The following is a 12,910-nucleotide window of genomic DNA, read 5'->3' on the forward strand; positions in this document are numbered from 1 at the left end:
CTTAATGCAGTTGGCCGATAATAATCCCAACTTTGAAAATAGCTGTCACTGGTCCCAACTTTTACACTATTTGTTTTCAATGGACCTTCGTTAAAAAAACTTAACGGCGTTAAGTTTTTTCCAAATTTCAAGCTGATATCTTAGGGCTTTTGATTGGAATGAGGATATACAGGTCGATTGATGTAAAACTTACATCCAAACGGTGATCCAAACGACTAAAGGATGCTTCAAATACGGTGTTTAAACTTTTAATTAACAAAAATCAAGTTGTTTGAAACGCCGTTTCGAGCTAAGTTTTACATCAATCAATGTGTATTCTCATTCCGATCAAAAGCCCTAAAACATCAAATTGAAATTTGGAAAAAACTTAACATCATTAAAATTTTTTAATGAGGTCCAATGAAAACAAATAGTGTGAAAGTTAGGACCAGTGATAGCTATTTTCAAAGTTAGGATTATTATCGGCCAACTGTATGAAGTTGGAATTATTAAAATCCAATTTTCCTATTTATTATTGTGTTTTTTGTGTATTTTTTTCATTGTGTTTTTTCTTCAAAGTTGTGTCTTTTTTATTCGACATTGTGTTGTTATATTTCATACATGGTTTAGTTATTTATTTAATATAATTTGAACAACCCAAGCTAAGGTGGCGGTTCAACCATTTTTTTTTCCGACAAACATGGATATTATTATCATTATATACTATATACTAAATATGAAGTTTAGTGCTACAAATAACTTCCGTTGTCTACTTGGTGGTTGCACCTAACTGATTCATATTTCATATTTTTGTTTGTTATTTGCTTTTTAGGTATTTTTTTCAATTTATTATTTGGTTTTTTTATTTAAAACAGTTTTTTTAGTTAAAACATTTTGTTTTCTATTTAGTGCAGATAATGTTAAATGCGGTCAAATTCGCATTGTTCGCCGCTGTAACCCATGGTTTTCTTTTTGTTTTCTTTTTTGCCTCATTTTTTTTTGTTTTCTTAAAATATATTAATTTGTTGTATTTGGATACTGAAAATTTTATTTTTTGTGTTTAATTATAATACCAATCGAACGCACAATAGTGGACGGATGCAACGCGACGAATACATAAACATATTACAGATCCGACTTGCCCGGCGTGTTCACTGGGTAAAATACTAGTATATTCTAAATGCAAGAAACAAACCGGTGAGGATGCTACCATAAATGTTTGACAAACATCGGTAGCGGTACTGATGTTTTAATGGTTTGTCACTTTCACTAATTTCAGTATTTTCTTAACCTTAATTGGTACAGTTAATTGTTTACATTTTTACTAATTTTCTTTTGGACATTTTCATTATGACATTGGTACCGGTATTGGTATTGCTACAGTTTTTGTTGTATTTCCTTTACCATTCCCAGTTCGGTAGCATTCTCATCCCTATTTAAATAGTTTGCCTTCAAAAATAAAACATTTTATGATTTTTGTTTTAATTTATATGTGTGCATGTGAACATGCAGAACACATTTTGTATAACAAAACACACAAATTTTCAGCTGCATCAGGGGGAAAAACCATCTAGTTGAAAACATTTGCTTACCATATTTATGTTTTGATCATTCATAACTCATCATATGTTACTAACTTTTAATGGACCAGAATAGCTTATAGCTGGAGGTAAAACTATACGAGCAATAAATGAACACAAAATCTACATGTGATACTTCATCATTTATGCTTTAATTACGCGATTCAAAACATCTTCTCATTTGCACAACAAACCAATCAGATTCGCAACGGTAAGCAAAAAGGTTACCATGTCTTTTACAACAAATATCATCTGTTAATCTACCATGTGAGCAAGATTGCATATATTCCATACTTTCCCCCACATGTCCAACACTAGCAGGAAACCGGGTGGACTTTTATCATCGCGCTGCTTGTGTTTGCAACAGAACAGGCGAATTTGCCCAGGCTAAAACATGAACCTACAATTTTGTCAACAACATAAGCTCCAAGAAACATAAAAATGTTCGGTCTTTTACTCCCATTGTTTAAAAAATTGATTGATTTGGGTTATGTTTTTCTCTCCAACAAGTCAAACACAAAATAAAAATTAAACAAGGATTAGTTTAGAAGAGCATGTGCATGCAAAGACTATATATATACAAAATTACAAATATATACATACATATGTTGAGATAAATGAGAACTGCATATTGCATATGAACCAAAAAATACGTTGAGATCTACGAGAACCGCGTAATGCATTTCTACCTATTGCTTTAAATGTGGTACACCTAACAAATACGTAATTTTCCTCTCTCCCACTATCTCTAATTATATTTTATGTACAATATACAAATGCATTATACGAATCTCGTATTTCTCACACCACTAGACTTGCTTCTAAAAATAATGCATCCCTATAAAACATATGTAATATATATATATATATACACCATAGTTGTCAATAGCGAATGGCGGTAAATAGCGAACGCTATTTCATATTTAGCGATAAAGGAGTAGAAAATCTAAGCAAATAATTAGGGTTTGTATTCACAAAATAAGCTTTTACGGTGGAACTTGTGAAAGGTGCAGCTGTTTGGTCGATAAACAAGCCTAAAACATATGTTTCTACAATTTTTTATATTAAAAAAAAAAAAATAAACCCTAGCTACCGCTATAATCACGCTAAGTGACCGATATTTAGTATATAGCGGCCTATAGCCGCATCTCTACGTAGTGCGCTATAGCACCCGCTATTGGCAACTATGATACCGACATACACACACACACACATATACCATTATATTCCCGGTCATAGCAGAGTTGTTTTAACTGTATAAGTTTTAACATGAAACACCTTTTCCATAATAATTAACTTTCTATATGTACATATAATAAATACACACATACGCATGCATGGAAATAAAAATTAATAGAAAAAAGATTCCATGTCGACCTGACCCAACCCTACTAGGGCTGTCACTTTTACCCGAAACCCAACCCGAGAAAACACGCACCCGACCCGAAAAACCCGAACCCGAGAAAAGACTAACCCGAACCCGAACCGAAGTAATTCGGGTTGGTTCTCGGGTTTGATTTATAAGTTTCGGGTCAACCCGAATAAACTTTTAGTTTTGAAATTAAATATATATTTATGTATAATAACAGGCTTAGTCTTAGCCACTAAAGTTATCAAAATCTGGTCATAATCGAGTGTTGTCATTACAACTATTATAGATCGATTGTTTATTGTTAATTTATGTTTCCGTTTATTACTAATAGCAACCGTAATCGACCAACCAAATCACGTCCGATTGAAAGCGAATGGCTCGAGTTAGTTTAACTATTCTTTTGGATTGTTTTATCAAGTTATGTTGATTTATTATTTGATTATTTGTTTACGAGCAAAGAATAATATGTTATTTTACTTTTAGCATTGTAGTTTTTGACATTTTTTTGTTTTTTGTTTTGTTTTCTAGGATACTCGAAACCGGATTAACCCAACCCGAAAACTCATGAGAGATTCGGGTTGGGTTTAGGGTCAAGATTTAAAACTTTGAAACCCGAAGAACCCGACCCGAAACCCGAAAAACGAACCCGAAGAACACCCCTAAACCCTACTTATACCAAAAACGTACACATTTGACCCGAACCATTTTGACTCATTACCCAACTTGCCCATTTTCCACCTCCAGTTCCGACGGCCAACCCATACCCGAATAACCAAATGTACTTGTCTAAGAAATCTTACTCGCTTAGTGTATCAATCAATCACATGTAAGAGTTCCAAAAAAGTTTATCTTCTCCTGCTGTCACGGTCTCTGTCTCTATGTTTATCTCTATCATGGTCTCTTTCAGTTTGTGGCTCATAGCTTCTACCCTTCTCCCGGTCTCTACTTGATGATTTCCTCTGCGGGCTTTCACTTTCATGATGACTTCTGGAACGCTTTCTAGAAGATTCCCGTGAGTCCTCTCTTTTCTCCCTTCTCTCTGTGGATGATGTCCCTGTGTTCATATATATATTATTAATATATACCAAAATGTTAAATAAGGAGAAAAAGTTAATAAATAAACACTCACTGTTGTGTGATGCCACTTCACTGCTATCAACTAAGCCATATTTACGTTGCAAATACTTCTGGTGTGCCACCACTTTCTTTTCGATTTCTTCTTTTTTTATTCTACGTTCTTCGAGAGATTCACGGTATTCTATCAACGCCACCTCAATCTGCCTTAATTTGTGTCTGCCACGTGTACAACAATCAAACAACCATTTAATTATGGGTGTAAATTTGTAATAAAACCATAACATGGTATAAATCTAGTAAAAACTTAAGAATTTTAAACCAACACTATACTTTTATTTTTTATAAAATAACAAATATGTTCAATGAAGTAAAAATGTCAGTCGGATTGGCGGGTTGCATTTTCCTAACCTAACCCGACCCATATTCTAATTCCTGTTGTGTCGAACCCACTTAAAATCATGTCGTGTTTCAGGTCGACCCGTTTTATGTTCTCTTATAAATATGAGCAATACCAAATGACTTGGTAACAACTTAAAACAAAATTGTTTTTGTTTCTTCATCTCTCATTCACAATAAACAAACTTGGACTTATGAACTTCAGCTAATAAAATAAAATTGTTGGAAGTGAAAAGATGATGAAATGATTCAAAAGAAAAATTAATCAGTTTTAGAAGTTAAATGTTAAGATGAAAATCAAATATTTAACTAATACTTTTCATCTTTAAAAATTTAAATATTTATTTTTTTCAAAACCTTTTAAACGGGCTAACCCACTTATTAAACAGGTTGTGTTTGGGTTGATCCGCTTTTTAAATAGGTCATGTTACATTGTTACCCTATAATAAAGTATACCTCTTCTCATCATTGAGTCCACTGTCAGAACTTGTAAGAATGCTTGTATGATCTGCCACGTCAGCATTACCAAGACGACCACCACCAGCATTCTCACTTCCAGAAGACGAATAACCTAACGCTAGATCTTTATTACTTTTCTGTTCATCATCACTTTCATCATCTTCTCGGGCCCACTTAGATGCAGGCAACACAGAATCAGATTTAACTTTATTAAAAAACACTTTCAACTCAGGTTGTGGGATTGGAATCTTTGCCGGTAAAGATTCCGACAGAATATTCCTATCATCCTCCACTTTGTGATGCCTTCCAGAAAATCCCACAGGCCCGGTATCAACATTACTTTCTCTAGAACTATTTTGAGAATATTTCAAACTGTCATTGAGTTCATAACCCCTCTGTTTTTCTGACTCTTCAAGATAAAGCAACCGTGCAACCATCATCTCTCTGCCGCCAATGAGAGACAACCCGTTGTGCCGGCACCGCCTTTCCAGCTCAGAAAGAGGGAGGCCCATTAGTTCTTTCGTGGCGGCACTTTTGTCTATTGCTAATGCTGCATCTGGGTTGACTTTTCCAGTATCTCCAGTGTCATCATGGTTTGACCGGTCTTCGGTTTCTGATGAAATTGAATGAAAGGATATAACACCAGAGTTGCTAGATCTGAGAAATGTTGAACGTAACCCATTTACGTATGCATCCGAAAATAAAAACCAGTCGGCCCATACTTGTAGAACTTTAAGAACCCGCTCCTGATAAGGGTTAAGATGGGTCAAAATTAAGTCACAAGTAATCGGCCCATTCATAAGTAAATGGGTCAAAAGTTCCAGGTGTACAAGAGATTAATTGACCCATTCATAAGTAGGCATGTTAGCGAACATGAGCAAATTTTATGTTCATTTAGTTAAACAAGTGAACATGAACAAATATATGTGCGTTTGTTTATGTTTGTTCATTTGTGTTCGTTGGTTTACGTTACTTTAAGTTCGTTCGTTTACTTTCGTCTATATTTAGTTACAAATTATTCTTTTAAAATTGTCAGACCATCACAAATTTGTCTAGTTTTATAAAGTTTTTTTGGCCCAACAAATTGATGTATACGTTACCTTTACTGGTGTTTGTTCACTAATGCTCGTTCTTCTCCGTTCACTAATTTTTGTTCGTTTACGTTCATAAACAGTTCATTTATAGTATCAACAAACAAACATAAACAAATATATACAAACATGAACACGCTCATTTCCTTAACGAACAAACATGAACACAAAAACCTTGTTCGTGTAATTGCTCGTGTTCGATAGTTTGTTCAGTTTATATTAAACGAACGAACACAAACATGCCCTGTTTATTTGTTCAATGTTTGATCGTTCGTTCATCTTCTTTCACTAATGTTCGTTTATAAATGCTCATGAACCGTTCGTTTATTTATGTTCATGAACCATTCGTTTATACTATTAATAACAAACACAAACAAACTCATTTTCTTAACAAATTAACACAAAAAAAAATAAAACCCCATTAGTTTAATTGCCCACGTTCAGTTTGTGCGGTTAACATAACGAACAAACACGAACATGCTCCATTCGTGTCTGTTCAATTCGTTTACACGCTTATTTATACCTAAACGGGTCAAAATTGCCGTCTATATCATGTAGAGATTACCTTTAGGGCCTCAGCGGTGATTCTTCCCGTTATACTCCTGTACAAATCATTAAAACTTTCGAGTATATCAGGCAAATTTGCTTCAAATTTGGTGCGGTAAGCAGATGCATTTTTTACAGGGGCACTACTATTGTGAAGAATGTCTGAGACGAGCATGAGTCTTGCAACTTTAGTGGGTATTGGTGTTTCTTTAAGAGTCAAAGACTCGGTCAACACTTCAACAACCTGTAAGAAACATGGCTTTTTTTAAGAAACAAACGAATACTAAACGTGTTTTAAGGTCATAAATTATGATGTCATGATTACCTCTCCAGCAGCATCAGCGTTATCTAATGCAAAACCCATTGCTTCCTTGATTTGAATTCTTTCTAATGTTAGGGCACGAAGCATGTCTTCAAATTCATCTCTTCGTGCATCAGTTAGTGTACGTTCAACTTCTACCCGCTGCACATGAATAATAGCAAAAAAGGTTAGTGAATTACTTCATCGCGTCTAGCTGGATTCAAATGAAAGGTATACATACAGGCGGGCAGGTTCAGTAATAAGCCAAATGTGTTCAAGTGAAAACATGTAATTTTTTGTCAGGGTTTGATCATGTTGGACTGACCAACTTGACCCAAACACGTTTTGTTCAAAGATTTAAATTAGATTAAATTATATAAATAGGGTTTGGATCCCTTTAGAACTCTAAAAAGTTAAGAACTTCTAACAACCAATCAGTTTATTTACTTATTTAGTTATTTAACACTTAATATCATAGTCACATAGTTCGCGGTACGCTTCGGTACGGGAACGTGGAACGGGATCGCAATTCGCTAGGTTGTTAAAATTCGGTACGAGATGGGGTAAGCTCATTTCGGATCGCTCCGGTACGATGTACCATGAAAAGCGAATATGTATAACATCTTAATGCACTAATATTTAAATCTTCAAAAGTCTAGGATAATTTTTAAAAAATCTATAACTCGGATGAAAATTGCCATTTTGTTAAAGAAAAGTAAAAGAAGAAAAATAAAAGACCCATATGTCCTTTAAATTTTTAACCTAAAAAATCTATAACCGCCTCCTTCATCTCTCAAAATCTCTTCATCGGACCTAAAATACAGAAATTGAAAAGACAATGACTTTCAAAATCACGATCGATGTTCCAATTTAGTAACCAAACGTGTGTCGGATATTAAGAATTCGCGATCCCTGTTAAAACAGGTACAAGTCATTTATTTTTTCGGAACGCTAATTTCAGTGTCGAATTCGCGAACCGGAGCGTTCCCGGAACACGTTCGTACCGTGATTCGGTACGGACGATCCAGATCGAAAATCGTGGGCTGTCCAGCGATTTATGTGACTATGCTTAATATTATTTGAGGGTTGTTTTGTCATTTATTATATGTAAATTTCTGACTACATATATTTAATCACAAGTTTACATATGTGTAATAACAAATTACATATACACAATCATATAATTGTATATATATTAAATGAACTACCCTCATAATATTAAATATATAACTGAAATGATTGGTTGTTAGCAGTTCTAAAATGATTTGAAACTTCTAAAACGATCTTGATCCATGTAACCAGTTATTTAATAATCTTGTTCTAACCGTTTTGACACAACAAAGATAAAATACAGGAACAAAAATGTACCCTGCTTCTTCCTGCAGCAAATGTGGCCCCAGTCTCCTCATTCTCTGGGCTCTTAGCTATTGGCAAAGCAGGTGGGACCCATCTATACATTCAAACAGTATAAAGTAGGGATATCATTAATCATAAACTCGTGCAAAAAACAAAGACTACATACGCATGATTTACAAATTAAGTATCAAGATATGTTTCAGGCATATATTACCTCCCACTACCGGTTATCATAATGAAAGGTTCGGTTCGCCACCTCTGCAAAGTATCCCCCTGCATTTGGGAGACCAAAGAATTCTTTTATTCGACATAATATCTCAAATTTCATATGCACATTCTTTATCAAGAGTGGTGACTTCTAAATCGAATAGCTAAATTTGGTTAGAGAGAATATATTCAGGGATGATTATGAATGATGATTTACATTAATTTGTCATTAAAAGAAAAGGTACTTCAAATGCCTTAAAGAATGAACTAATTTATGTACCTGAGCAAAAGAATACAGCCTCCAAACATAGTAAGTGTGCTCTTTGGAACCAAGTTCAAACAAGAAACTAAAAAGAGGGTTCCCACGAACCCTTTCCATTATAGCTTGCTCAAAAGCACAACCACCATCAAGAACATAAAGAGCCATTGTATCGATTACTTTGCGACGACGAACATCATCAAGCAGAACAACAGTTATATCAGGCACATTGGGCGTGAGAACCTAAGCACCAAAGTTAATAATATATTACAAAATATTTATAACTAACAGACGCAACGTCATACAAGGCTAGGTTGACCTACCATCTCAGAGTTTTGGCTCGGGACAGAAGTAACTGGAGGACCTGATGGACCAGATAAGATCACAGTAGCACCCTGCAAGTCATTATTGTTTTAAAAATCGTCTTAATAAATCAATTTACTAGTAGTTATGCTAAAAACTAGGGTTTTACAAATATAAAATTGTGGAATACCTCCTTACTCCTGATGGCCATTTGTCCAGGTGGCGGAGCAGGAAGTGACTGAGAAGGGAGGGAAACGGATTTACCCCACCCGATATTCAATTCGTAATCATAAACAACCACCCCTGAAACATTAACTTTTTAATCATCACTTATGCTAAAACACAAGTGCTTTAAAGTTTAAAACTTGAATGTTGCATAAAAAAAATATTTAAAAGAACTAAACCTTGCATTTCATCTTTTGCAGCTTGTCCATCTGCACGGTTCATAAACGCCACAAAACCACAGTTCTTTTGGCGCTTGCGTTCCTCTTCTGTCCTTGGCCACATTATCTTCACACTAGCAATGGGTCCAAATCTTCCAAACGTCCGCAAGAGAAAATTTTCATCTACCTGGAATATGTTGACCATAGAAACAGATAGTCAACTTGTGTTCGGTCCAATTGAAGAACTGTATTAGCATCATTGTCTGACCTGAGGTGCAAGGTTCCCAACATAAAGATTGGTTGTCTGAGGATCTCCATCATCAAAGGAACCAAATTTCCCACTTGGATCAAATTCATCAGGCAACTCATCAAACCGACTAGATAGCTGAGACAGTAGATTACAAAATATGTTATTTAAAAGTTATTAAGACCTAAAATATGCATTAATAAGATAATATCTTACAGTAGAAGCAGCACTATGTCCGTCTTGCCTTTGTTCACGTTCTTGCATTCGTTTTTCTCTCATTTCTTGTTCGTGTTTTAACTCCTCCATAAAAAAGTCTATATTTCTAGCTTTCCCCTTGGCTTTCTCCTTTGGCCTCTCTTCATCTTTCTGTAGCAGAGTTTTGTTAAAGTCAGATATAAAAAAGTCAAACCCACGAATACAAGATAGTCAACAATGTGACAGTATAGAAGTATATCATGAGGCCACTAACCTGCCTTTCATGTTCTTTACCCTTGGTTGCCATAGGAGGGGGTATGAAAGAAGGGACATACCTGCAGAGAGAATATATAGTGATGCATAATCTTCAATACGTTATTTACATGTTCTAGAGTTATGCTTAGTTTTAAAAAGCGTGAGGCGAAAAGCCATCTTTTGTAAGACTTTTAAGTTGTTTACGAACCACATTTCATATACATAACACACTAAAATACACTAAATAACTAAAACACTAGCATGTGTAGGGTATATGCACAAACATATGTTTTTCTATGCTTCAAAATGCACATACGCGTTACAAATGAGTATGTTTCCACTTGTGGAGATTAATTATTGATTAGATATATAGACAAAGTTTGACTGTAAGAATGCCTGTGCTAGAATACACTAACATCCTGGCATCCTGCAACGAGAAACGGCATACACATAATGATCACCCCAACTTATAGCAAAAAGTTACCACAAATGGGTGGGTCACTAGGTTCGGTGACGTGGTCATAAATTGACTTGCTATCATAATCGTCTACAGACAGCGATTAGCTAAACACCTCATCTTAAAAATACTTATATACCATGCATTCCTAATAAGGTAATTGTATTTCCATCTACAAATTCCCAAATAGAGCTAAAAATCACATTTTGGAACATATATGCTCAAATGTAAACGGAACAAGAAAATCGTTATAAACTGAACAAAGACCAGAACTGGAACATGTTAGAGGTTAATCCAAAACCACAAGAAACGATACATTATAGGGTTTGTCGAAAACAAAACAAATCCCAAAAGCAATCAAGAAGTTTCAGAAGCCACGTAAAGGACATAACAAATTAATCCCAAAACAAATGTATGTAAGTAAACTATACAACAAGATATTAAGGCTTGGAGGAAACTTGGCAAACTTGCTCTTTATGAAGTATTATCTGCTATTGCAACTAAACATTATAATGAGATTATTACCAAACAATAATATGTTATCCAAAGGGTTAATATCTTGTTGTATAGTTTACTTACATACATTTGTTTTGGGATTAATTTGTTATGTCCTTTACGAAACAATAATATGTTATCCAAAGGGTTGCTTTTAGCTAACTATAACTACTTCTATATCTATAACAGCAAAAACATGTAGCCTTCATACTCTTGTAAAGCTTACTAACTCTTTGATTAAAATTGTTCGATAGCAGATAGTGAAGATAAGATATTGCATTGCCCTTAGTAGTGAGAAAAGCTTAAATGAGGCTAACCTATTGTTTAAACAGCAAGCCTATACAACCTGATACAATTCGCTTAATGTGATATATAGTTTGGCACGAGTACCTCAATTGCAAAGCACTAATTTCCATTAAAGAAAAAAAAACAAGAACCCAAATATTGTATATCAATCAAAGCTAACTCATCATTCAAGAGGATTTGTAAAAGAAAGAAGAAGATAACTGATAGCACTGTTTATCAAGACAGGGGAGGGACATAACAATGTTCCAACTATTCTGTAATCCGCTATTACAAATGAGCACATAAATAGTTCAGCCCACCATGATTCTACGTTAGGAAAGTACAACTAAGTGTAAAGATAGAGTGTAATAAATCTTATGAAAACATCAATAGCGTTAGTTGCTTGAAACTTAGACTTTCTGTTGGAGGATGTTAATGCATAAAGAAACATTAAATCAAACTCAAGCCAAGAGTTACATATAACAAGCTTTATAGCTCATTCAAGTTACTAGCCTAAACAAGATATGATTTATAATCACGTCATCACCATATAGGCTCTATATTGAGCATGCCTTATAATAAAAGCAATATAATTATAGCATAGTTAAACAAAAGCGCTTGTTACCTACTCCCCTTCTTTGAACCCGATACTTCTTTAGAATTTCCACCTGCGATTCGTGAATGCATAAAAATGCCCACTTGTTTATTAACGTGTCTATGGAAAATAAATCATTCATTTATCCATATATGTGCATCATACTAATACCTCAAAATGAAAAAACAAACATGAAGAATGCATGCAAAAGGACTTGCTAAAGAAACTAACCTGTATCAGGTTTCACTTTTTCATCGTTAACCGTTCCTCCTCGAACAAACGTTTTTAACCCTGCACTGTCCCCTTGAAATGACTCCAGAAACTCAGCATATAATCGAGCCGTTTCATCCTCAGCCCTCTGTATACAAGCAAATCATTTAGTGACTTTCTGTCAATACTATTATATTTACATGCAAGGTACATTTACCTTTTTCTTTGCCTCTTCTTCTTCACGGTGCTTTTGAAAAGGCGTCTTCTTCTTTGTAATCGAAAACGAACTCATCTTCCCGTCAAAATACCTTTATCTGTTAGCTAAAATGTGTCAAAACTATATGTCCAGTTTTAACTTGAAACAAAAATATAATATGTACACAGCTTCATAGACATAACATCAGTTATAATTATCATTATGCCTCTTAAATTCATTCAGATCAATCAAAATCATTTATCATAACAAATTCAACAATTAAATCCTGAATGACACTTCCACAATCATAATCCATATCAAATTACTTAAACTGCCAAACTATACATCACATATTAAAAACCTAATAATATCTAAACAATCACAGTTATATACAAATTAGAGACGCCAACAGTGTCAAGTTAGCGGGTTGAAATGTTTCAAACGAGTCAACCCGAACCAACCCATTTTTAAACTGGCCGTGTTAGTGAACCCAAACCCAGCCCGGGTTTTAAAGGGGTCGCGTTACTCAACCCAAAAAACCTGTCTTTTAGTCATATCGGGTTCGGGTCGAGTCAAACAGTCCAATAAATAAAAACCAAGAATTTGATTAAAATGTAATACGCGAATTGACAATATACACATAAATCACAAATTATGTATGTGTGA

General features: G+C 34.5%; 1 protein-coding gene across 3 annotated transcripts; it reads right to left on the bottom strand.

Annotated features, from left to right (window-relative positions):
* Positions 1-1,691: 1,691 nt before the first annotated feature.
* LOC143630787 (protein RRC1-like) lies at positions 1,692-12,566 on the bottom strand. 3 transcript variants are annotated; one of them, XM_077099703.1, is made up of 18 exons: positions 12,266-12,566; positions 12,070-12,196; positions 11,869-11,911; positions 10,026-10,086; positions 9,773-9,922; positions 9,578-9,694; positions 9,331-9,496; positions 9,117-9,229; positions 8,947-9,018; positions 8,645-8,866; positions 8,372-8,430; positions 8,170-8,251; positions 6,826-6,963; positions 6,520-6,744; positions 4,861-5,609; positions 4,061-4,224; positions 3,732-3,970; positions 1,692-1,959 (listed from the first exon to the last, which is right to left on the bottom strand). In XM_077099703.1, exons 1-17 carry the CDS (start codon positions 12,338-12,340, stop codon positions 3,777-3,779), a joined length of 2,757 nt encoding a protein of 918 aa, XP_076955818.1. In that variant the 5' UTR covers positions 12,341-12,566; the 3' UTR covers positions 1,692-1,959; positions 3,732-3,776. The 3 variants fall into 3 exon arrangements, with proteins under 3 accessions (XP_076955818.1, XP_076955817.1, XP_076955819.1); XM_077099702.1 differs by having other exon boundaries at positions 3,732-3,985; XM_077099704.1 differs by lacking the exons at positions 11,869-11,911; positions 12,266-12,566 and having other exon boundaries at positions 3,732-3,985.
* Positions 12,567-12,910: the final 344 nt, after the last annotated feature.

Source organism: Bidens hawaiensis, unplaced genomic scaffold (genome assembly GCF_021521415.1).
Source record: "Bidens hawaiensis isolate Kalapana, Puna unplaced genomic scaffold, B.hawaiensis_p1.1 tig00005823_1, whole genome shotgun sequence".
Taxonomy (NCBI): domain Eukaryota; kingdom Viridiplantae; phylum Streptophyta; class Magnoliopsida; order Asterales; family Asteraceae; genus Bidens; species Bidens hawaiensis.

Excerpts from the sequence above, each read along its gene's own strand:
- LOC143630787 (XM_077099702.1), bottom strand. The coding sequence starts at position 12,340 with ATGAGTTCGTTTTCGATTACAAAGAAGAAGACGCCTTTTCAAAAGCAC. Across the intron at positions 8,867-8,946 it reads CGAGCCAAAACTCTGAGATG|GTTCTCACGCCCAATGTGCC; the intron begins GTAGGTCAACCT and ends TTTGGTGCTTAG. Across the intron at positions 6,745-6,825 it reads ACGCTGATGCTGCTGGAGAG|GTTGTTGAAGTGTTGACCGA; the intron begins GTAATCATGACA and ends TGTTTCTTACAG.